This window comes from Ahaetulla prasina, chromosome 2 (assembly GCF_028640845.1).
Source record: "Ahaetulla prasina isolate Xishuangbanna chromosome 2, ASM2864084v1, whole genome shotgun sequence".
In the NCBI taxonomy this organism is placed as follows: domain Eukaryota; kingdom Metazoa; phylum Chordata; class Lepidosauria; order Squamata; family Colubridae; genus Ahaetulla; species Ahaetulla prasina.
In genome coordinates, this window is record NC_080540.1 from 175093154 (window position 1) to 175118161 (window position 25008).

Consider the following 25008-nt stretch of genomic DNA (forward strand, 5'->3'; position numbering starts at 1 on the left):
GATGCAGCAGAAGGGCTGAGCTCTGCAGGTAAACTGGCCAGCAGGAGAGTAGACTCTAATGAGCAATATGCCTCAGCTGTGGAGGCTCAGCATGGCTTAGTGTTATCAATTCCTGAGAGAAAAAATTGTGAACAACTTTTCAAATCTCAGCTCTGTTATCTTTATTGTGCTGTGCTTAAAATTCTGAATTAGAGTTCCATGTTTCTCTTGTCCCTCTCCTTGGACTCATCATTTGTGCATTGGATTTCTGGTTTTGACTTTGCCAAGACTGTAATTTTGGTGGTGTCATCACTTACATTTTAGTTTTCAGATGCCTTTTAAACAAATTTTATTAGATCATCTATTTTTTATTGCTAAGATGTTTTGAGCAGTATGTATGGGCCAGAATTCATTCTTTGTCATTTCTTCCTCTTTAACATAGTGTTATTTTGTCTTGCTGGTCACGTATAAACAAATCTCAGTTCTTGGCCAGTTGTTTGAATATTAGTCAAATATAGTTATGCACAGAACCCAGAAATTAAAAAGGGGGATTAGTCTGATAATGTAAGATAAAGATAGAAATTCATCAGAGCACTCTGATTGCTAGGTGCTTTCACTTCACCATCTTGGCTGCTCCTCCAAGCCTGTAAGCCTGCCATCTTTTTTAATTTAAAATTTTTATTGCTTTTAAAATAACAGAAAAAGAAAAAAGGAACAAAATGCAAAAATACATAACATTATAAAAAATGCACAAGTACTTACAAAAATATACCATTATCATCTTAAGATACTAGTAAAAAGGACTGCTTCCCTTTATCAGATTTATATAGCTTACCCATTGCACAAATATGGCTCTGGGTGGTATACAATTAAAAAAGCCTGAACAGTGAAGATCAGCTCCAGCAGAAAGCAAAAGGTGTATCTCAGAAAAATAATGATAACACAGTTACAACTTTCAGCTTCCAAAAGTTCTGCCTGAGATTTGCTTATCACTGGACTGAAACAAGCCTCCAACTTGCTTTCTTGTTGGAGTTTAGTGGCTAATCATTTCAAATAAATAGCAAAATAAATAAACAGAAAAAAGTATAGATATATCCCAGCATCTGAAAATCTACTCCAGGACTTTTGTTGCTACTCAAGTGGTAGTCTGTAGAGTATTTTTTGATTCTGGCTTCTTTATTGTTGGTTGTTGATCCAAAAAGATGTAAGTCCATATGGCACGCGTGCCACAGGTGGCACGCAGCGCCCTCTCTGTGGGCACGTGACCCATCACTACAGTTCGGCTCCGCCCCACATGCATGCGCACCTCCCACCAGCCAGCTGGTCGTCAGGTCTCTGCTGCACACGCACGGGAGGTAGGCGCGTGCAGGAGCCTTGCCGCATGCACGAGGTCTTGCGTGCATTGCATTTTGGGGGTTCAGAAGCACGCATTTGTGCACGCACACTTTGGGCACACTGTCCGGAAAAGGTTAGCCGTCACTGATATAAGCTATCCACTTCATTATCGTCACTGCCAGTTTTAAGGCTAGTTGCGGTAATATTGTAATACTGTTTTGGTGTTAGCCCTAATTATTCTCTTTCCAGTGAATTTGGCCCCATCCGGTTTGCCTTTGGAAAGCCCTTAAACCTTGGTTTTTCCATCTACCTTGGAGATCCCATTGTGAGTTTGTGTCATGGTTATATAATGTCAAATGAATGCAGTTCTCCTGCATTCTTCATTTTTTATGTTTGCCTGATTTATGGTTTTAATGGTTTTAATTGTATGCTGCCCAGAGTCACATTTTGAAAGATGGGTGGCTACATATATTAAATAAAATAAATAAAAATTTTAAATCCTACTGGTCACACTTTAACAGACCCAATATAGAAATGAAAAGCTAGCATTTTCTGAAAAGACTATTACAAACATGTTATTACATTGATCAAACATGGTAAATTTTAGGGCATAAAAATTACAATATTACTACTGGCAATATGTTTTTTTGCTTTAATAGTAAAATAATAAGTGAGCATAACTAACTAAACGTGTCTGCCACTGTGAAAACTGGTTTGCTGTAAGCCTATTTTTAAAAAAAATCCAAAAAAATGAGAATGTGCAGAATGTTACCATGTTTCCCCAAAAATAAGACCTCCCCGGATAAAGAGCCCTCCTCTGAAAATAAGCCCTCCCCAAAAAATATTTAAACGCATGCACAGCCAGTCCCTGCCATTTCCTCTGTTTAGGGTTAGGGAGACAGAGCTGGAAATCAGGTAAGATGGCAAGAGGAGCCCCATCTTGCTCTACACGCCTCAAAATAATACCTCCCCGAAAATAAGGCCAAACACTTATTTTGGTGTTCAAAAAATATAAGACAGGGTCTTATTTTCGGGGGAAACACGATATCATATTTTGATCACTAAATTCAGAGCCTTCAGAAGCTATTCTATTTCTGGACTTTAGAAATCTGCAAATCCTTTTGCTTTAATATACTCCATTAGATACTTTGTTCTTCCTTTTCTACAGTATTTTCCTCTTTTTCTCTTGCCTAATTTGGGAAAATAACTTGTCTCCCATACAGATTACATATGCGCTCTATGTGAAACACATGCCAGTGTTTGGAAACACTGCTATGGATGATCTTATCAGTCAGTGTGAATTGATTGGCTTATAGGAACATTCTTTTGTAATGGTATGTGGGAATGTCCTTGAGATGCAAGAGCTACAGCCAGGGCAACAGTCAAATAAGAGACATTTCAGCCCATGGAAAAAATGGGAGCATGGTAAATATCTCAGAAGGACATTCCCTGGTTTTGTGGAAAACAAAAGCAACCAAGGAGAGATGTGCTTTCAGACTTGCAAGATTCTGTTACTGTAACCTCACAATTATGTTAGCACTCATGGTTTTGGTTTCTTGTCTGGATTATCTCGAAGTGTTTGACGCATATGAAAAACCCTTAAACACTGAGGACAAGAAAATAAGACCAGAAATGTATGCAAACAGTAGGTTAGTACCACACATTCTGAAATGTACGAAATGAAAATAAAATGGATATGAAAATGAAAGTGATATGAAATCCCTTCTATTACAAACTTTAGAGAATGAATTCATCAATTAGCCAACTATATTTTATCCTGATATGCTGCACAAATTCCAGCCTGAATGGTTAGTTGATTGTTTTATGTGTTATGCTAATCCAGAAAATTGAGCCAAATAAATCATCATTAAGTTTCAATGTACTGTAGAACTCAGGCAATTAAGTCAATAAACTATGGACCAATTTCTCATGGGTTGACATGTTGTGCAAACCAAATTATTGCTTATTTTATATTATGTGATTATTCATTGGGGAGAACCTTTGCTGTGTCTGAATATCTAAGGCAATACTATATCATTCATCTTTTAATCTGCAATTCTACAAAGAATATGCCAAACATTTTCATTTCTATTATGCTGGGACATTATTAAAAAAAAAAGCTAATGAGGCATGTTGAGATTAAAAAAAATACTCTTATTGCAAGTCTTTTTTTAAAAAAACAAAGCAATAAATCCCATTATTGAGCAGCAAACATAACATTGTAGATAATAAATGGATGGATGTAGTAGAAATACCTAGATATGATAGCCACTCCAAAAAGGAAAGCAGGGAGTATATTCTTAGTAACCGGCTGCTGTCAAGATGTAAACCTGTACCCTTTAATTGCTCTCTGAGGTAAAAGTAAGTCCTTTCAGTTCATTCACTCACACCATCTCATAGTTCCAGAGGTAAACCTCAGTTTTCAGGGTCAACATTGTTTTTGTTTTATTCCTTAGAGCCAACCACTAAAGACTGAAGCATATACCTCTGGAATTTAAGTTTTATGTACCAAAACTGAAGAAAGTTGATAAACTACAGTACAGCTGCTTCATATAAATCCATAGCTAAGTCTTCCACGCATGCTGCTTGCCTCAGTCTGAAGACTTCTTCCAAACCTGAATACATGATATCCTTGATCTGTACAAAGTGTACCATGAAGGCAACCTTTGCTATCTTTTTTTTCCAGTTTCTGCTGGCCCAAACCTTGCTGGTCAGTCCACAGTAAATAATTTCAGTGTAAATTTAGGGACAGAGATCTGTCCTTATGTTATTTATCTGATACTACCTGTAGGTGTACATGCCTTAGCCTATGACCATTTAATTATCAGTCATTTGCCTTTTGGCAGACGTTTCATCATGCCAAAAAGTTGTATAGGATGGGAAGCATGGGGAAAGAGGTTTTGCAGTCTGCCCTTGGGAGAGGGGAGGAGGAGATGAGAAAGTCCCCATTCTTTCTTTTTTTTCCCTGCTTCATTTGGCGAAACAAAGGGTGTGTGTGTAAAGGAGTTGGGGGAGTGCTGAGATTGATGGGGGGGGGGAATGAAAAGGCAGAGAATGATTTGTTCCCACACTACATTAATGCAGCCACGAGGAAAAAGCCCCTAGCTGGCTTTCTCTCAGTTTTATGTCAATAATAGAAGTAGTGAAGAAATAGTGAAGGATATTTGCCTTTTCTTGAGTAACTGGAAACCTGAATTTTTGACTAATCCAAGTAACTACAGGTCTACCACAAAATACTGACCTATCTTCTACCTAGCCCTAACGTAGTTGTTGTTCATTTTGTATCGTTTCTGCTTCATCTTAGTTATTTTCTCCCTATGCATGACTGCCCTACGGCAACCTATAAAATACCGTAGATTCGCTGTTCTGCCAGGGCAGGCCTAAAGCGGCCGTATTAAACTCAATAAGTTCTCAGAATGACTTATTCATTTCTCAGCTCGGTCTACCTCACAGGTTGGCTGCGGGAATAATGGAATGAAAATTATATCGGTGGTTTTTTTTTTTTAAGTTTCTCTGGAAAAGCAGACTTTAACCTCTTTTTTTCTTCCTTTCAAAGATGTCCTGATTTGAGATTTGAGTTCCTTGGCCCATATATGAATCCTGTTAAACTCTTCCAAATCGTTCAGAGTCGTCTCCATTTTAGGTTACTAACCTTTCTCTTTACGGATAAATGATTTCCCCTCACTTTGAGACTCATGCTATTTCCAATCCCAACTAACTCCCATAGACCGCTGGGAGGGGCGGGGCGAGGGAGAGGAGAAGCGCCGCGCGTCGGGCGAAGCACAGCGCGTGCCAAAAAAAGAAGAAAGGAGCGAAGGGAAACGCCAGCGCGCGTGCGTGACTGCGTGTATCAAATCCCTCTCCTCCCCCCTCCCCCCCTGCGGGCGTCGATTCGATTGCTTCGCTGGTGCCTTCGGTCTAACTCCATTGGACTTCGTTCGCGCAGAGTTTCTTGGGAATGGTAGTATCGTGTGTTTCATTTGCGCGGAGAAGCATACAGTGGTCGGAATTGAATATCGGCCATTTTGTTGGGTTTGCTTATTTGAAAATTGTATGTGTTATAGGATTGAATATGACGGCCCAGGTGCCGCCCAAATTAAACATGTAATACGTATATTGCACTAAAACAACATATTAAAATTGTTGCCAGGATGAAATAGGTTACAATTCCACGTATAGTGACTGGGCCTACCTCCTTATGAATTCAATGCGATCCCCCCCCCTTTGGATTCTATCATTTTTAACTAGATAATGCAGTATGAACCTACCTTGCTAGGTTCGTGCATTATAAACCATAGGTTTTTTTCACAGAAAATACAAATATAAAAATTATTTTTAAATAAAATAGACTTTAGTTTTTGAAACCAGGAAAAAGTTAATAGTCAATCTGGACAATTAATTATCATTGAATTCATACTTGAGGTGGTTTTGAAAGGGTAATTCAGATATGACCAAAGATAAAGCCAGCGAAATGTTAGGAGAAATGGTTAGGCTCTGAAATCCCAGGAATTTTATTCTTGCATGTAAGAAAGTAGCAAGCAGCAAAGCAAATTAATTTTTTATCAAGCCTGTTACTATTCATTGTTTAGCATGAATGTGTTTAAGATAATGGACAGGATTTTAAATGCATGTATTTTTCCCTTATTTAGTTCCCTTAGTTTTATTGAATACCTTCATATAATGATCCATCCATACCATATTCCAGCCAGTGCCATGGTCCTGTATCTCTAACAATGACAGGTTTTCATATTATCATAGTGGCAGTGTGGAAATGTCCACGTTACAGTATGCATATGATTAAGTATATGATGATCTATTTATAACCAATCCAACTAATGTTAGTAGAAAATTTAAAAGAGACCTTTATCTTCCCATCTAAGAGTCAGTTTAGTCTAATGGTTAAAACATCAAGCATAAAACTAGGAGATTGTGAATTCTGCATGAAAGCTGTCTAGGTGACTTTGAGCTAGTCATTCTCTTAGCCCAGGATGTCAGCTTCAGTCGACAAGCTGATTGGTCAATTCCTGTCACAACCAAATGGATCAACACTTGGTTGATCAGAAAAAAGCAGACCCCTGCACTTGCAAGAAAAGCTAGGAAGAAAATATATGCTTCCATCTGCAAAACTTTATTCAGCCTTTCATAACCTAGCTCACTCCCTATATATTGGACACAACCCCACTAATTTCCAGTTGCCATAGTAATTTAGAATGTGCTAATAATTATAGTCCAGGTCAACTAGAAGGCATCCTCCTGTCCTTGAGGAATTCATATAGGACTTTTTTCCTCTTAAATGCACAGAGTAATCATATACATGTTTAATTAGAAATAATCCTATAGAATTCAGTGGAACTTACTCCCAAGCGTGGGATGATCGGTTTAAATTACACCAATATCTGTTTTATAGGGGTGGTGGTAGTGTATGTATGTATGTATAAATCTAGAAGCAGAGTTGTAGTTAATGTCTGGATTTTTGCCCTCCCCTCCCATAGTAGTTAACTCAATGGTTAAGCAATCATAATTTATTCAATTCATCCCCTTTTTTGAACTGCAAACTAACTACACATGAAATAGGTAATAGATTTGTATAACACTTGGCTGAAATGTGGCCCAGTAGCCTATGTTTCAGCATATTATATGAATCCAAATAATTGAGTGTAATGGGATCAAATACATTAATATAGTAGCAATCTCAATGAACAAAGATATCTGACAGTTTAAACAGGAGGCTCTTTTGACCATCTTGAGACATGGATACCATGGAAATTCATTCATGAAGTTAATTCAATTACTCCACAACTGAATGACCGAACAGTCCTTTATAATGGTGATATGTCAGCTGCATTTGCCATTTCTAATGGGGTGAAGCAGGGCTGTGTGCTAGCCTCAGTCTTGTTAAAACTGTTCTTCACTTGTCTATTGTCACATATTGTCCAGAGTCTAAAGGAGGGAATGTATACTACAGTAGATACTGATTGGACAATTCTGTCCTTCACCACTTGAACGCAAGTGCCTCCATACAACCATTCAAGAAACTCTCTTTGCTGATGGGTGCACTCCTGGCACCAAAAGATAGTGATCTACAGTTGACGCTTAACTAATTCTCAGGCACTGCTATGCTCTTCAGCCTGATTATAAACCTAAACAAGACTGAAGTTCTTTTCTAGCCCATGCCATATAACAACCCCCAGAACCAAAAACCACTCTTGACAACATCCAACTGACAAAAACTTTCAAATACATGGGAAGCATAATCTCAAGTAACTGTGTACTTCAGTAGAGTGTTCAATCAACACAGCCATCCCTAACTCCACAGAGCTGAAAATCTACAGAGCTGGAATTATCCCTTTTCCCCTATATGGATATTCTGGACTCTGTTGTCAACAATATACCAAATAACTGGAGAATCTTCACATGCATACTCTCCACTCCATCTTTGGCTTTTGTTGGCAAGACCGAGTTCTTGGATCATATGCAGTCCACCACCATAGAGTCCCTGATTATAAAGACCCAGATGTGATGGGTGGGACACATCATCAGAATGGATGACTACCATATGCCTATTCAATTGCTCTCTACTGGAGATCCGGAAGAGCCCTCAAGGTCATCCATGCTACTGCTACAAAGATACAGTGAAGGAAATCCTATATCACTATGACATCTAGCCAAAGGAACTAGAAGCTGTGGCTGCTGACAGAAACCAGAGGCAAGTCATGCTATGAAGCCTCCACTGGCTTTGAAGACAGGCACGGCCAAAAACTGATAGAATAGATAATAGATAGATAAAACTGTGAGCAGTATCATAGTATAACACCAACAATTATTACAACAATGGACTTTCAGTGCCCTCAATGTGCTAGACTCTGCACTTCCAGACTGGGATTGCAGAGCCATATCCATGTCCGCAGATGAACTGTACAACAATGTATCTTCTTTGAACCCAACAGACTACCTATAGGTCAGGGGTCTCCAACCTTAGTAATTTTAAGGTTTGTGGACTTTAACTCCCAGAGTTCCTCAGCCAGCTTTGCTGTTGAAGTCCACAAGCTTTAAAGTTACTAAGGTTGGAGACAGATCTTCAATATTCCATTCTCTTCTGATTTGTTGTAGTCTAGTTCCCTCTGCCAACATGATAGAAATGTATTGTAGCATATCTGGAGGGCAATTAGTTACAATTTAATTAGTTGATGGAGACTTTTATTATTCTAGTACTCCATGTTATGGAGATATAATGGGAGTTATAATTCAGCATTAAATAAAGTAGATTCTAACGTATCTAGAACAAACCTTTCACAAACTTTTTTATTACTGATTGCTGTGCTGATAGTTTTAAAAGTATTATCATTCTCATTAACACGTTAATGCAATTGTCTTCATTTTCAAAGTAGTAAAATTTGTTACAAAATAGTTCTAAATTATGTCTTTCAAGGTTATATGTTTTATCTACTGTGACATTATGATGTGCTTGGTCAACTAAACCCAATTGTCTGGGTATGCTTAATACCTGTATGGAATTGCTTGCAATGATTCCATAACCTAACTGGAAGGGTAGACACAACATTTTAAACTACAGTGTAGCATGTGGTTAGATGTACTGTGCAAATGCAATTATTAAGGGAAAAAGTCAAAAAGTGTATGTATGTTTGTTCAGGAATAAGTTTAACTATTATTCAGTAAAGTGAAGTCTGGCTAAGTTTGCATAGCATGCTAACCCATTGTTAACTACAACTGAACTAGTTGTTGTTTTTTTAAATTCACCCAGCTGCCTAAGTAAGCCCATGTAACTGCATAGCCGCACAACACATTAACATAGCCACAAACTGGGCAACCACATTTTATGTGCAAAAACAATGTATGATTCTTACTCTTTCAATGGATGTAACTTCCGTCACAAGCTTTCAGGCTAAGAAACATGACTATCCACAAGATTTCAGTTCCTGATCCAACTACAGTACTGTAGGCAAATATGTGAGAACGATCAACCAATGGACCAGAAGTTGCCTTCAGAAGTTGTGGGAGCTTCATCACTGGAGGCTTTCCAGAAGAGACTGGACTGCCATTTGTCATAAATGGTGTAGGCAGGGTCTCCTGCTGGGGCGGGGGGGTGGACTACATGACCTAAGAGGTCCCTTCCAACTCTGTTAATCTTCAAAGTTTAAAACCCTTCTTCAGTTTCAACTATTGGACATTGGATGAGTATTTCAGGAGAGAGAATTTGGCACTTGAGCTCACTGAAATCCCTAATGAAATACAAAAAGTTATATATGTATAAACCGCCCGGTACAAAGCAAAATTCGAACTGTTCAATCGGTGTACTTGATGAGAGGAGAAACCCCGCGAAGCTCTGGCTGACTCTGCAGGCGTTTATTTAGGTCTACTTTTCTTTTCCAGACCGGTTGATCGATCATTCTGGGATTGACTTCCGGCTGCCTGCAGCTGACATGGCGACGCCGAAGGAGGAGGCACGTGGCCTTTTCAGGCAGGGCGTGCAAGCGGTGTTGGACAGTTGGGCTGTGTTGCAGGTTAGGAGCCTTTCCCGGTAACGAGAAAAGGCGTGGGTGGGTGGGCGAATGAAGGGGGGAAGAGCTGTCGAATACAGAATAAACTGTATTTTTGAGCTTGCAGTTACATGAAGGGAGCAGTGAATATAGTATTGGGAAAGGTAGAGATCAACTTGTTTGGAGGGGCGACTTCTCAGCCTCACTCCGACTTGGCGAGCAAAACAAAAGGCAAATGTCATTTCTTAGTTTCTGGTTTAGTGGATTATGCAATAGCAGTCAGGTGTGGTAGGCTACTGCGCCTACCTATAAAATGCCGACGGCCTCAGGGCGGCAGAAAAATAGAGAAACCTTTACTGCCTCTTAGTGATTGTCGGGATTTTTGCAGCCCCAGATATGGTAGTCTATGATCTATGATTTACCGTGTTGTATAAACGCTATCCCTTACGTTGATATACGAAGTTGTTCAAATGGAAACGGATTTCGTTGGTGTTAATGTGTATAATGAATTGGTAGATGAGGTTGCTTTTAGATTGGTGTTTATTTAGTGAAATTGTGCACGGAGAAGCGGATCTTTTCTACGGTTGCTAAAAACTAAGGCTGTTTCCAGAAATCAAGCTTAATTTATTCATTATGTGGCACCAAGTCGTTTTTGACTCCTTGCAACCTCCTATTTTCTTCATGATAACTTGTTTCTTCAGGTTTCCCAGTGATGCACACATGGCCATTGTGACTGAATCCATCCACCTTATTACTGATAACTTAATTTCCTTTTTGTTTATTTATGGAACTGTGTTTTTCTTTAGGGCTTTTACTGCAAAAGAGATAAGTTGGTATGTGTTGTTATATACCCACAGCATCTGAGTCACAAAGCAGCTGATAGAATTTTAGCCTAATATGTTGTGTAAAACTCCCATATGTGTTAGTTTATGTTTTACAATGTCATATGAATTTAAGCAGTTTGATCTAGTTTAATCCTGAATAAACATGTCAATTGGAATTGCATTATCCTTGTCTTGCGTATCTATCTTGATCCTCCCACTTTTATTGTGCGTGCTTTTAAATCAATGCTGATTCCTGCAGACTGCTTTGAAAAGTCCCTGCAATTTTCTTGGCAAGATTTTCAGAAGTGATACGCCATTGGCTTCTTCCTAGGGCCATAGTTACCCAACTGGCTACATGCCAAAAGCAGGACACAACTCAATTTCTACTTTGGTGCTTTAACCACTACATCAGTGCTTTTCTTTTTCCTCCCTGCTTATTTCTGACATACTTGTGGGGAAATTGTAGGAGGAAGGTGTGTTGGATATGTTCCCCAACTTGAGTTATATGTAAAAACAGTAAAGGTGGGGTACAAATACTATATATTTATTTATTTGTTTGTTTTCTGATTGTTATTTATTTATTTATTTTATTTTTTATTTATTTTATTTATTTATTTTATTTATTTTTTATTTATTTATATTTATATGCAGCTCACCAGCTCAAATCCCCCTGCAACTCAGACTAATCTGAGCACAACCAAGCCCCCACCCAAACAGGACACACCCCCATCCAATCAGAGCACAAAAAAACCCATCCAATCAGAGCACAGCCAAGCTCCCACCCAATCAGTTCAAACCCCCACTAGCAGTTAAAAAGGAAGAAACAGCTGCAATCACACATTGCTTCCAGAAGCACGAAGCTGAAGCCTGAAGATGACAAATGAGACTTCGTCGAAACGTCGCCAAGACACGTCCAATTTTACGCGGGAGAAAACCCGAATAACCAAAGACCTACATACAAACACCCGCGAAAACCTCAGAAAATGCATAAATATATTTATTTATATATATATAAAATACTATTAAGGCAGCATATTAGGGTTCTTAGACCTGGGCCATCTAGACAACTATTATGTGGCAACCTTTGCATTTTGATTTTCATTACTACAGCTTGCAAATCTTCTGCATTTTCAGCTGTCAGAGTAGCATCATTAGGCATTTGATGTTTCTTCCTCCATTTTCAAAACCATGCTCATCTTCTTCCAGTCTGTCTTCCTGGACTGTATAATCTGCATATAGGTTGAATAGGTAAGAGAAGAGTTATCTCCTATCTTGTCAGCTTGGAGTCAGTTTGTTTAGCTTCAAACTGAGACTTCCCAGTCTTGCATAAGTTTTGTATGAGGACAATAAGGTGTTTTTGGATTCCCATTTTTCTAAGCATATTTCTCCAACTTGACATGATCAACATAACTGAAGGCTTCTCAATAATCAATGGAGCACATACTGACCTTTTTGCTAGTTTGTTTTGTGTGCGGCGGCAATAATGGCTCTTGCTCATCTTTTTTAAAACCATCTGGTATCTCCTGTCCTATATATAAGTCTGTTCTGCATCAATGTTCCTAAAAACTATTTTGCTAATATAGGAAATTAAGAATATTGTGTAACAGCTGTACACTCTGTTAAGTTTCTGTTTCCAGAGTAGGAAATTGATCGTTGACCTAAAAGTGTCCAATTCCAGTCCATTTCAAGATGCTGACACCAAATATGTCTGTGTAATTGATTCAGTTTTTACTGTGTTCAGCCTTCTCACATGTTCATACGTCTTAATTTCCATGCTCCCACTATAATTCTGATTTTCAGCTTCAGATTTTTTTTCTTGCATGGCAATATCAGAATTAGCCATTCTAGAGGTTTGAATCTAGCCACTTCATAAATACCATTAGTACTTCAAAGGATGTTGAGCTTTTCCTCAATAGTGTGTTGAGTGCCATTTGACATGAGGGATCCATCTTCAGGTACTGTAAAGTCAGTTATGCACTAGAGCAACCTTGGCAACTTTAAGACTTGTGGATTTCAACTCCCAGAATTCCTCAGCCAGCAAAGCTGAGGAATTCTGGGAGTTGAAGTCCACAAGTCTTAAAGTTGCCAAGGTTGGAGACCCCTACACTAGAGTGTCAATCAGTTTTTATCTAGCCATGTGGTTTTCTAGGTAAAATGCAGAAGTGTGGGTGGTCCTTGACGTTTGACCACAATTGACCACAACCTTGGGGAAGGTTGCAAAGGTGATCACATGACCCTGGAACAGTGCAATCATCATAAATACATGCCAGTTGCCAAACATCTGAATTTTGATCACGTGACCATGGGGATGCTGTAATGATCATAGGTGTGAGAATCGGTCATAAGTCACTTTTTTTCAGTTGTGTTTCAAGTTCAAACAAATGTGCAATTAAACAAATGGTTGTAAGTCAAGGACTACCTGTAGTTTACCGTTGCCTTTTTCTACGCAGTAAAAAATGACGCCTTTGCCCTTGTCATTAAAGTGATCATCCTATATATTGTTGCTGCCTATTTTAACAGGGCAGCTAGGATGAGCTTTGCATTCTTGACAGACATCCCCAGTGTTCTTCCCTCATTCCTTCCAGGAACAACAACCCACCTCACCCCAGCCTGCCACACTGAGGCAGCACAGCAGGACTTGAAAGGAACACATTGTGATAGGCTAAACTATGCGTTGGCTAGCTAATAATACATTATGGCATGCAAGCCTAGCCAGTCTGTTTATATAACAGGATGATAAATATTTAATTCTTCATAATCAACTGAGCAAATGAGAGATAGAATATAATCACCTCCCATATAAATACATTATATAAAATATGTTGTCTGGACAGAAACTAGGAGAGAGGAAGTAACTTTTCTGTTGAGGTGACGACAGTAAGATGTTAAATTATTTATCCAGGGAATGAACTTAGAAGAAATTGTACCACTTTCCACCAATAAATTTGGTTCACCATAGTTATGTAAACCTTATTCCAATCTGGTCAAGAATAAAAGCATTTCAGTAAACAAATGCATATTATTATGTAAACTAATAATACCAATATATTCAAAAAGTGAACTTTCAACTTCAAGATACAACTCGTACTCAGATGCTTTTCACTGTTTAGATTTCCCCATTCTGTACATGTGTTAATAGGCTGTACAAGTATGCTCCTTATATGGTAATTTTCTTTTATTCTGAAACTATTGGCAAAGGAGCTAAGCTCTGTAGTAAAGGACACAGCTTGTGTGCCGCTAACTAGTGAGGAAGTGCAGTTAGCTAGAATGCTGTACTTGAGAAAAGAATTTAGAAAGAATTTGGAGCCACCTCTCATACATAACAGAATTGAAAACTATAGTGATTTAATAAAATCAGACTGACCATGACCAAAAGGAAAGTATATATAGAAGATAAAAATCTGAATAAATGTAAGAAAAGATCAATTATGCTCTTTTTCTTGTATTGCTAGTTTAGCTGTCGAGCAAATGACACATGTTTACATGAATTTACTTAATCTTATATTTACAAAAAGAAAAAGAATGCTCCAAGATTATCTCAAGGATATGTGTCTTTTGATAATGCCAATAGACCTTTATTGAAACCCACACTGAAGGAAAAATGTGGCTTTTCCCTAATCAGTTCCTGAATCTAAACAAGCAACATGGAGGACAAATTAGCTTTGTTGTTAGAGCTCAGCCAAGGACTGGAAGCACTGTTGGAACTGGCTAGATAATTCTGTGCTATTATTTATTCATGATCTAAATTGTGCCAATTATCACCCCAAGCAACCCTTTGCTGCGCAACTGGCCAGTTGCTGTTTATGAACATTTCCTTGTCTTTTTCCAATTGCAGATAGCAGTTGAAAATGGCTTTGGAGGGGCACATAGCCAAGAGAAAGCTGAATGGATGGTGGGGGCTGTGGAGCAATACTTTGAAAGCAATGGTGAGATTCTGTCCTGTTACCTGAATGGTAGATGGCCCATGATGTATCTGGAATTACGACGGTAGACTATTCTGATCTTTTAGTCATTCATTGCTAGAGGAAGAGCCTGAACCTGAAACTTGTGTTACGTATGACACAGAATGTGGGTCTTGAATGTTATATGAAGCCCTTGGGAGTTAGAATCCTCCCTGCCATGATGACCCTTCTAAAATGTGACATTTAAAAATTGAGATAACTCTTCAGATTTATTCTAGTTTCAAAAGCATGAACTGGACTATCACTTTAAGGATAATAATGACCACCTAGTAGCCCCAATCAACATTTCTAGAGGCTCTAGGATCAGAAACCCTATCGTACGTTCCTTATTTTAGCAAGTTATTAAAGCTTAATGAATACAATTAAAAGGCCTGGAACTGGCTTGTGTGCTTTCTTCATGGAGACTTGGAGGGTTACATTGGATGGAACAATAGCCAATAGACAGGAGTCTCCGACCTTGGAAACTTTAAGCCTGGGAGTTGCAGTCCACCAGGCTTAAAATTGCCAAGGTTGGAAACCCGTGGTCTAGAAACTGTTTAACCCTGGTCATCTTTGAAAATTCCTGTGCAATTCTGCTATTTGACTCTGTGTCCAATCTCTACAGCTGACCTTGAACCAGAGGAGATAGAGGACTTCCTTGCTGAATTGATGAACAATGAATTTAACACTATAATAGAAGATGGAAGCTTGACTCAGGTATTTGTTTGTTACTCTGTTTTTCCTCTCCTCTCCTCTGACTGTCAATGCTTTTCTTGGGTAATGTGCAGTTAGAGAAGTTATATGGGGGTTTAATGGCCCCATGCGTAGATAATTTCTCAGTCATTCTGTCTTTGAAAGCTTTCAGACAGATCAAGAGCTTTTTCCAACATCAATTGATGCACCTGTTGAGATGCTTCCTAAAACTCCTTGCAAGTTGGCTTACAGTCAGTCAGTCAGTCAGTCAGTTCTCGGCTTACAACAGTTCATTTAGTGACTATTCAAAGTTACAACAGCACTGAAAAAGGTGATTTATCACCGTTTTTCACACTTAAAACCACTGCTGCATCCCCATGATCACATGATCAAAATTCAGATGCTTGGCAAGTGGTTCTTATTTCTGACAGCTGCAGTGTCACAGGATCATGTGCTCAGCTTGTGTGACCTTCTGACAAGCAAAATCAATGGGGAATCCAGATTCACTTAACAACCATTTGACTAACCTAAAAATGCTATGATTCAGTTAACAACTCTGGCAAGTCGTAACATGGGGCGATACATTTTGGGCTAAGTTGTGGTCGTAACTTGAGGACTACTTGTGTCACTGTATTCTTTCTTTAAGTCTTCAACAGGTGAGGGGGTTTGCCCATACTGCAACTTTACTGCAACTGAATATTGTTGCCTGCAGAACTGAACAAAATGTAGCCTGCATTTGCTGGGAAGAAAAGTTACACTTGTGTCTTTCTCCCGTGCCTCTCTTTTTCTCCAGGAAATGTTTTAAGTAAGATTGTGCTGCTTGTTGTTGAACAGGTGCTCGGGAGAAAGGGAGGACTTGCTGTGCCTGTCAGTACCTCCTTAGAGAAGCTGTGCTTTTTCCAGTGCTTGCACGGCTATGCAGTTTCAGCAAAGTACGTGTTGGAGTTAAGGTGATGGTGACAGAATATGACAGCCTTGGTTATTTTTAAACACTTACATACCTGGAATCAACAACAAGATGCTTATTTTATTGTGGCCTGTGCAATGTACAGGGTTGCCAATAAACATCTGTGTGAAATTATTGTGAAATAATTAATCCATCAATCGCCTAGCAACAGCCCACTTTATCCCAATTAAACAGAATATATTCTGTTGAACTGTGGTGGAGTCTTTGGAGCTAGGGTACTGTTTTCTGTATGATTGTCTGGTGTTAATCCATGCTTATCTATGTGTTGTGCAGGGGATGTGTATTAGTCTTTATGTTTCCTTCTTTTTATTATCTCTTTTGAATGACCTGTAAATATGGTTTATTTTGATGTGTCTGTTGATGGCTGATTTGTCTAAATCGGTATTTTTAGATTTGGCTTGACCTAGGATGCTCAGTTTCCCAGCTGAAATTGTGGTCAAGTCTGTCCATGCATTGTGAGACTTAAGTTTTCATCATGTCTTTGATGTTCATGGGTACACTCTGCTAGTCTTCTGCCTGTCTTTCTTAGATAGTGCCTTGTTCTTGTATGTTTTTTTTTCCCTTGGGCTGCTGGGTCTTTTGGTTTATTTAAAATATTTTGGAGGGTTTTAGTTTGTGTGCTCTAGTGATGTCACATAGTTATAATAGTGTGTTGATTTTTTTCTGAGAAGTTTTATATGCATGGCAGTGTTCTCCTTTTCATAGAACACTGTGTTGGTTGTGGAATAGAAGAGAAGAGAAGAGAAGAGAGAATTCTTTATTGGCCAATTGCGATTAGACACACAAGGAATTTGTCTTGGTGCATATGCTCTCAGTGTACATAAAAGAATGAATATATATATGAATATGTATGTATGTATGTATGTATGTTTAGGCACATTTTGATAAAGTTGTCTGGGTATCCAATCACTAACATTGATGTTATCTAGTTGAGTAATGAAACATCTACGAGCAATACAACCAAGCTCAGGGAGCACCAAGGACTCTACAACGAAGTGTCTGGATTCATGTGTTGCATTAAGGTAGACTGACTGAGCCGCAGTTAGTTGGATGAGTGCAATATGCTAGATCCCACACAGCATAGTCCTTGACTTATAACTGGTCACTTAGATACCCCTCAAAGGTACTTACAACCCAGTTCCAAAGTTCTGATGGTCACCTAAAAGTCATTTACAGCAGTTTGTAGTTGCATAACCATGTTTTACAGTGTTTTCACCAAAAAGTGGCATTTACTTCACGTTTTCAGCAAAAACTCTGTTCGCCCATAGCAAACAATGGGCTCATTTTGTTACTTCTGCAAAAAAGGTAGTAAAAAATGGGTCCCATCACATGACCTGAATTATAACTGTCAGAACTTACAATTGTGAAAAGGAGGCTCCACTACGGCCCTAAGTCCAGGACTACCTATATCCTAGCCTAGCCAAACTAGTGCTTAGGATTTAAAATGGTTCTTGCTTCTCCAGCTGGCCAGAGTGGGGCACTATTGCTCCATAAGGAAGCATTGCAGTTATGAAGAAGAAAAGGCCAGTTGATGAGCCAAGTGCTTGTAAAATGCTAGGTCATCGTTTTTGCACTGTAGATGACAGTCTCCTGGAGAAGTGTAAGATTCTTAACAAATGCTTAGTGGATGCACAGAGTGCCCACTAAGCAGATTTTTGGCATAACATACCCTTGTTTCTCCAAAAAGAAGAATGGGTCTTATTTTCTTTTGACCCCCGAAAAAATGGATAGGCCTTTTTTTGGAGGGTTCTAATTACTCACCTGCCCCGTCCAGCAAGAGCCCGCTGCTGGCTCACTTCTTCTGCAACCGCCTGCCGCCACTCGCACGCATTACCCTGGCCTTTGTTTTGCCTTCAGATGCCTTCTGGTAGGCAAGTGGCCGCAGAAGGTGAGGCAGGTGTGAAGATGTGTGAGGCCTGGTAAGTAGGGCAACTCCACCCCCTCATCCCCACCCTAGCTTATTTTTTACCTGTGTGCCTCGCCTCACCCCTTGTACCCCGGGGTGGGCAGGGTCAAATTAGGGCTAATTTTATGGGTGGGGCTTAATTTGATCACATGTACTCAAAAAACGTGATAGGGCTTCTTTTCAAGGTGGGTTGTCTTATGCAAATGCAGCTATTGTGGCTTCTAAACTATTTATGGTTTATTTTTGTACCGTTTTGGGGGCTGTGGAGGGAGAATGACAGAGTTTATATGAGCTTATGAGTCTTAAATTATATTTAGTCTCTTTTGGACCATAATCTCTAAAGCTAATTATCTTGGTTTACTCAGAATCAATGAAATAGAAAGCTTTGTAAATGAGCTGCCGCCTGCCACCCTTCCACAAATCAACCTAGCTGTACTTGAAGGTTATTGCCAAAATTAATAGGTGTGAGCTTCAAACACTCTGGAGATTACAACTGAATACAGATTAGAAGGATGTGAAGTTTGTTCGAAAAACTAAGACAGTTTTCATCCAGTAATATCTCTGATTTAAAATTAAGTCTTTAAAGTAATAGCCACCTCCTTGTAGAACTTTTGCAAATACTTACACTGAAAGATGTTTATAACTGAACTGACGAAGGAAAGGCTGAGACACTAGAAAAATTCTCATTAAGAACAGCTACAAACAAAAGAGGCTGTGCCCAGTAAGTGAAGATATTGATGTGTACATTAAACCTAAAAAAAAAAAAAAGGATTACTGCTTTTTCCCCAGAGGTGTAGCCCAAAGAAATACGGATGACCAGAGCTGTGATATGAAAGAAAACTGAAAGAAAAACATGTCATGTGAATGGTCTTTTGGTCCTTATTGCTCTTGGACATATATATTAACAATGATGTAGATAAGAGGACCTCCAGTGCAAGTATTATGGAGGAAATAACTATTACCAAGACAGCTAAATTCTTGAGACTAGAGCAGAATACAAAGACAATAGCATGCATGTGGTGGAACCATGTACAATAAGAACTCTGTATGGCCATTGTTATTTTATTCAACACACAGCTTAGCGTATTGTGTACACAGCCACTCACCGGCCACGTGTTGCTCTAAACCATAATGTGATTTTATATTATTTGAAAAATTGTTCCATTTTGGCTTACTCAGTAAACTATGATTTATTTTAACTGTCTCATTCGTCTAGAAGGCATTGTTTTGGAGAAAAGCCAAGCTCAAAGCTTGTCCCAGAATTAACTTTAGGAGCCAACAATTATCTGGGAGAGAAGGGGGAGATGAGCTAAAATGAAAAAGGGGAGAATAACTATTTTAAGCGTTGGTATTTTTTGATCATTTGAGATATATTTAATGCTGATGAGACTTGCTAAAAAGCCTTAATTGCAAAAATAGCTAAACAACTCCAGATGTTCCCCTGGCTCTGAAGGATTAAAATTAGCCTTTACTTGGAAAGTTGTTTTAACTAATCGAAGCTTTGTACAGTTTGCTTGCCTAGTGATTCAGTGAATTTTTGGCTCAATGAGTTGCATGAATTCAGCCAATGCAGTTAGTCAATGGTACAGGTGGCATGTAAACCAGAGCCATTTAAATTTAATAAACTTGGGTTAACCTGTTCTATAAATATAGTCAGAGAGACATTTGCTACTTTGTAGATTCAAAACTGGATATATGTGTATATATGTAAACACCAAGAATTCCATTGTTTTGGCATAGTATTGAGTGTGAATTAGGCCATTGTTGTCAGAAAGCCATGGCTAGTACCACATGTGAACCCATCTTATTTTAGTGTTTGAAATAGCTTCCTTTTTAACTAACATGCTTCTTAGATGTTGCTCACTTGATGGCTGTAATTTTAGCCCAAATTTATAAATCCATTACCATGGAAGAATAGTTAAAAGTAGTCATAAATTTATCTAATAAAATGTACATGGTTTTAGTCTCTGATGCTTAAAGAATCGGGAGACATTCTTTTCTGGCATGGAGAAAAGAGACCTCGAGGAAGCTGCTTTTAAGTTAGACAAACTTTTCTTCACTGGGGGAAGGGATGCTAGTCAAAGCCTTTGATTTATTGAGCAGTCTTTTCTATCATGCAGCAATGCTGAGTTGGACGAGGCAAGGGGTGGTGGGGTAGACCAGTTTGTTTGTTTGTTTGTTTGTTTATTTATTTATTTATTATATTTGTATACCGCCCTTCTCCCGAAGGACTCAGGGCAGTTATGGAGCAACTGTTGGATCTTCCAAGGTAATGAGCGATCTTTCCCTCTTCCATGCTATAGGTAAGCCAGCAACTGTGCCTGTTTTTCAGACAGAGCAATCAGGGAGATATAGCAGCAATGCGTGATGCCATTATCCACCTTGGACAGAAGAAGCAAGAGGCTAGGAGAGCAGTTGCCAAATCTCAGCCAGCTGCAGAAAGCAGCAGTGAAGAAGAACAAGAAACAGAAGAGGTATGGAATAAATTCTTCTGAAAATTGAGATTGAGCCTGCGTACAAAGTGACTTTGTAAATCTGAACAAAATCTGAAGGGCTTTGGGATACGTTCTGCAGAATGCATTTGCCCTGGAAGAATTATAAGCCGATTCTGAAGCCTCAGCCAATTCTTAAAATTGTGTTATGGGATTGTGAGAATTTAGTTTGCCTGGATTAGGCTTCTGTGAGGCTGGTATCATAAAGCTTAGTCACTTGGTATTGAAAATTAACAAAATTTTAATATAAGCTCTTATGCTAGGCACTACATGTTTGCTTTGAGTAAACTGCTGTGTCAAATGGTAGGAGCCAATTAGTTTATTCCAAAAAAAAAAAAAAACCATGAAAAACGAACATCTTTGCTGTTTCTTCCACTTTCAGGCCATGGACTGCAGTGCTGGTTCCAGCATGAATGGAATACAAAGCAACCCGTCTCCACTGTCAGATAGGACCACTGAAGATGGATGGATGCTGGTGACAAGGAAAAAGAAATGAAGGAAAAAAACTATGGCAGATCTGGACAGATGCAGCAGTGAACCCTTTTGTGCTGCCAAGCCTTGAACTTCTCTATAGGACACATGACAGGCTCCCACAGAAGCCTGGGCACATTGGAAGCACTTTGTTGACTGTATCTTTGCTCCTGACTTTACAGAGCCTGAATGGAATTCAACTTGGCATAAAATATTTTTAATATTTAAAGTTTCTTCCCCCTCAAAATTGGAAGATGTTCTTCCCGGAGTTTGAAACGAACATTGAACAACAGTGTAGGTTCTTTGTTGGAGAAAGTTATTCTGCTGTGTGCTGTTCATCGATCATCTTGTTCAAGTCATTGGAAAGGAGGCAACTATTTCTCCTCTTTCCAGGAAGGCAAAATCTAACCATCCTTACTATGCAAAGAAAGGACTGCATTCACTCATACTCAAAGAAAAAAAAAAGAGTGTAACAGAAAAAAATCTTGTATTTAAAAAAAAAAAGAACAGTGAAAAACAAAATACAACAATGAAACGAAAAGTAAAATGGACAATACACAAATCATGATGGTAGGACACAGGAAGTTTTGGTCAAGAAAAACTTCCCTTCCCCTAACCTTTGCAGTGGCCAGCCACTATACAAGAGCAACAATAAAATATTATTTTGGTAAGATTTTGTATATCCCTTAATACTGAGGCCTTTTTTTTTTAATATAAAAGTTACATGCACTAGTTCTACACCACAGGAGGGCGAAGATAAAAGAATACCATGGGTACCAACAGCAACACCAGCAAACCTACATAAAATAAGGCAAGGATTTGTTTTTGTTTCTTTTTAAAATCCCACATACACAATCTCCACTCATTTGTGTGTTGAAACAGTACCAGCAAAAAAGGGAGGAAAGGAGAGGGATACCTCAGGGAATTTTAAGAACTTCCAAGATAGTCCAATAAGGCTCAAAAGAGAGCCTAAAATGTTAACCTTTTTAAGTGCGTTGTGTCTAGGAGAGGAAGCACCTGCATTTAGTTTCAAGGAAAGAAGAGTACTTCATCTGTTATTGTAATAACCACACTTAGTATGGAATCTCGCACACATCTCTCTCCCATTACCTAGATCAGGAGTGATTCATGTTAAGCCAGCTGGGAACTTCACATTATTTGCCAAAGGAATGCCTTCATTTCTGTCAGGGACAGTATTTTCCTGGGTATTTGATGCTGGAGACTGGCTCTTGAAAACAGCACGAAGTGTTTCCAAAATTGCAAATCAATACACATCTCACTAATACTTTCCCCATTTTTTGAGCAGCGTTATGAAAACCAAATAGCAATAGCACTGACTTGTATACTGCTTCACAGTGCTTCACAGCCCTCTAACCGGTTCACAATCAGCATATTGCCCCCAACAATCTGGGACCTCATTTTGCCGAACTTGGAAGAATGGAAGGCTGAGTCAACCTTGAGCCGGTCAGGATCGAACTGCTGACAGTCGGCAGTTAAGAACCTGCAATACTGCATTCTAACCACTGTGCTGCCACAGCTATAAGCAACTGAGCTCTGAATTTGGTTATTGAAAAAGGCTGCTTTTGCTTATATAGGTAGTTCTCCACTCATTTAGTGGTCGTTTGAAGTTACAATGGCATCAAAAAAGTGAAATATGACTATTTTTCACACAACCATTGCAGCATCCCTGTGGTCATGTGATCAAAATTCAGACACTTGGCAATCGACTCGTATTCATGATGGTTGCTATGTCCTGGGGTCATGTGATCACCTTTTGAAACCGGAGTCAATGTAGAAGCCAGGTTCACAACACAAGTGCAATGATTCACTTAACAACTGTGGCAAGAAAGATAATTAAATGGGGCAAAAGTCACTTAACTCTCACTTGACAATCTGACTCAATTGTGATCATAAGGCAAGGACTACAGTATGTGTTAATGGAGAAATTAATACTGCACTAGCACCATATTCTAATATTTGTGGGTCTTAAGCCAAGACTTTGGCAGTCTGCAGGAATTTGGCCCTGGTCTTTTATTTCACCAATCGTTAAGAGAATTCCAAGGCAAAATATATTCTCAACTGTTCCTCATTCTCTCCCTTGGGCCACCTGAATGGAACTTGCTGATAAATTTGAGAACTTCTTTCTGCACCTTTGCTTTGACCCAAGAAGTCTAATCTCCCCAGCCCCATTATTGAGAGTTCACAAGCCACTGGGGGCACAGACCCGTTGTTAAATAAGTTGGGGTGAAATACTGACATTGAAATGTATGAGATTTGAAGTCTCTGGACTCTTGTAAACTCTTAGTCGTATTCCCACTTAATGTATGTAGTCTAGCTCTCTCTACTCTTCACCGTAGAAACTTTCTCCCTTAGCATGTCTATGCCCTGTGATCCTCAGAAAGATGACATTTTCTAGATGCTTTTTTCGGTCAGTAGTAGGGGAGATAGAACCCTCCAGAGGTTGCAGAACTCTCAACTTCCATCAGTTCTTGCCAATATGGCCAAGTGATGAAAAATGATAGGAGATCCGGTCCAACAATACACAAAAGGACACAAGCGCCCACCTGATGATCCATTAATAGTAGCTAACTATAGCTCTCTTTTGCCATTCAATTTAATTGAAAAAAGGACCAAATTAGAAGAGCGGGCATTATCCAAATGGTTCCTGGAGGATTTTACAGCTTGAGTTTAGTGGAACTGAAATCAGTCTTAGGATTCCACAATTTATAACAGAAAATTAATAAGGGGATGTAGCCAACTCATGAGTTCTTGTGATGAGGAAAAACTTATCCTCAAGAGAGAAGCTGTACAAAGGTAAAAAAAAAAATCTTTTTTCTTCTTCTCTCAATCTAACCCAGCCCAGATTTACTCCCATTTGGCACAAAAATCAAGACTGCTAGAATGGCTTCAAGTTATAATGGAAAATTGCCTACCTATCAAATCTGCAACAGACTGAAACACCCTACATAATCTCAGAGATGGGGAATTAGAGGCATAAATTATCAAACAAAGAGGCAAAAAGATACTTGAGAAAGGACACTCCCCCATTTTTTGTCTTCCCAAATCACTGGAGTTCAGTAAGTGCTAAATAAGCAGTGGGGGAATTGGAAGAACAGATCTTGGTCCAAGAGGTAAAAGAAGGGGGAAGCACATTCTTAGAAGAAGAAATCACTTTCTCAAATCAGTTTTTCCATGCATAGAAGAGAACATGAAAGGAACTAAGTTGGGGGGGAGGGGTTGTGGGCTACTGCATGCTATGGTGTGGGAAGAACTGGCCTGGAGCAAATCTCAGTGCATGTGCTTTATCCCTATGGCTGGGGTATGGCAGAGAACATGGCTGAGGACAGGTCAGATGGCTATGGTGGATGCTGACGAAAAGAACGAGAAAGTGCGAGAGAGAAAGAGGAAGAAGGAAAAATAGTTTCAAGTATACTGGTCAGAGAATAGTGAGCAAGGTCCCCATGTGGGCAGAGTCCATTTTTCCCAGTTCCTCAGGCCCATGCCTTAGGTTCTCTCTGCTTCCGTATCCTCATCGGCCTCCAAAATTGAAGGTGGCGCCTTCGCTTCTTCTCCGCGGCCTGCCCTGCTCAACACTTCCATCCATCGCTGCCGCAGCTCTTCAGTCTCAGGGCTGAAATACCAACACAGATGGCTCTGGCTGATCCGGAAGGCATGGCGTCGGTCCACCCGTTCGCTGGGCTCAGGAAGGTTTACTTCGAACCCAATCAGAGGCATTGAGCGCAGGGCTTTTACATCCTGCAGGAAGACAGAGCAGTAGGTTATAAACAGCCCTAAACTGACTTGGTGAGCGGAGTTCAATTGCCCTTCTGATTCAGACTTCTCTTTTCCCAAAGGGATTCAAAACTAACTGAGCATTCATATCAGGTGAGCCCACTGGTTTT

General features: G+C 39.3%; 2 protein-coding genes across 6 annotated transcripts in view; one reads left to right on the top strand and one right to left on the bottom strand.

The window, feature by feature from the left end:
* The first annotated feature begins 4 nt into the window (after nucleotides 1–4).
* TSR2 (TSR2 ribosome maturation factor) lies at nucleotides 5–21780 on the top strand. Of its 5 annotated transcripts, none has more exons than XM_058167660.1 (6): nucleotides 5–28; nucleotides 14472–14562; nucleotides 15203–15294; nucleotides 16105–16202; nucleotides 20476–20617; nucleotides 21018–21780. In XM_058167660.1, exons 2-6 carry the CDS (start codon nucleotides 14526–14528, stop codon nucleotides 21129–21131), a joined length of 483 nt encoding a protein of 160 aa, XP_058023643.1. In that variant the 5' UTR covers nucleotides 5–28; nucleotides 14472–14525; the 3' UTR covers nucleotides 21132–21780. The 5 variants fall into 5 exon arrangements, with proteins under 5 accessions (XP_058023643.1, XP_058023644.1, XP_058023639.1 ...); XM_058167661.1 differs by lacking the exons at nucleotides 5–28; nucleotides 16105–16202 and adding exons at nucleotides 5122–5275; nucleotides 9706–9836 and having other exon boundaries at nucleotides 20447–20617; XM_058167656.1 differs by lacking the exon at nucleotides 5–28 and adding an exon at nucleotides 5143–5275.
* FGD1 (FYVE, RhoGEF and PH domain containing 1) overlaps nucleotides 21603–25008 on the bottom strand; it is a 67093-nt gene continuing 63687 nt past the window's right edge. The window contains exon 18 of the mRNA XM_058167655.1: nucleotides 21603–24862. Within this exon, the coding sequence (XP_058023638.1) occupies nucleotides 24611–24862 (252 nt within the window). The 3' untranslated portion in view covers nucleotides 21603–24610. The remainder of the gene's footprint in view (nucleotides 24863–25008) is intronic.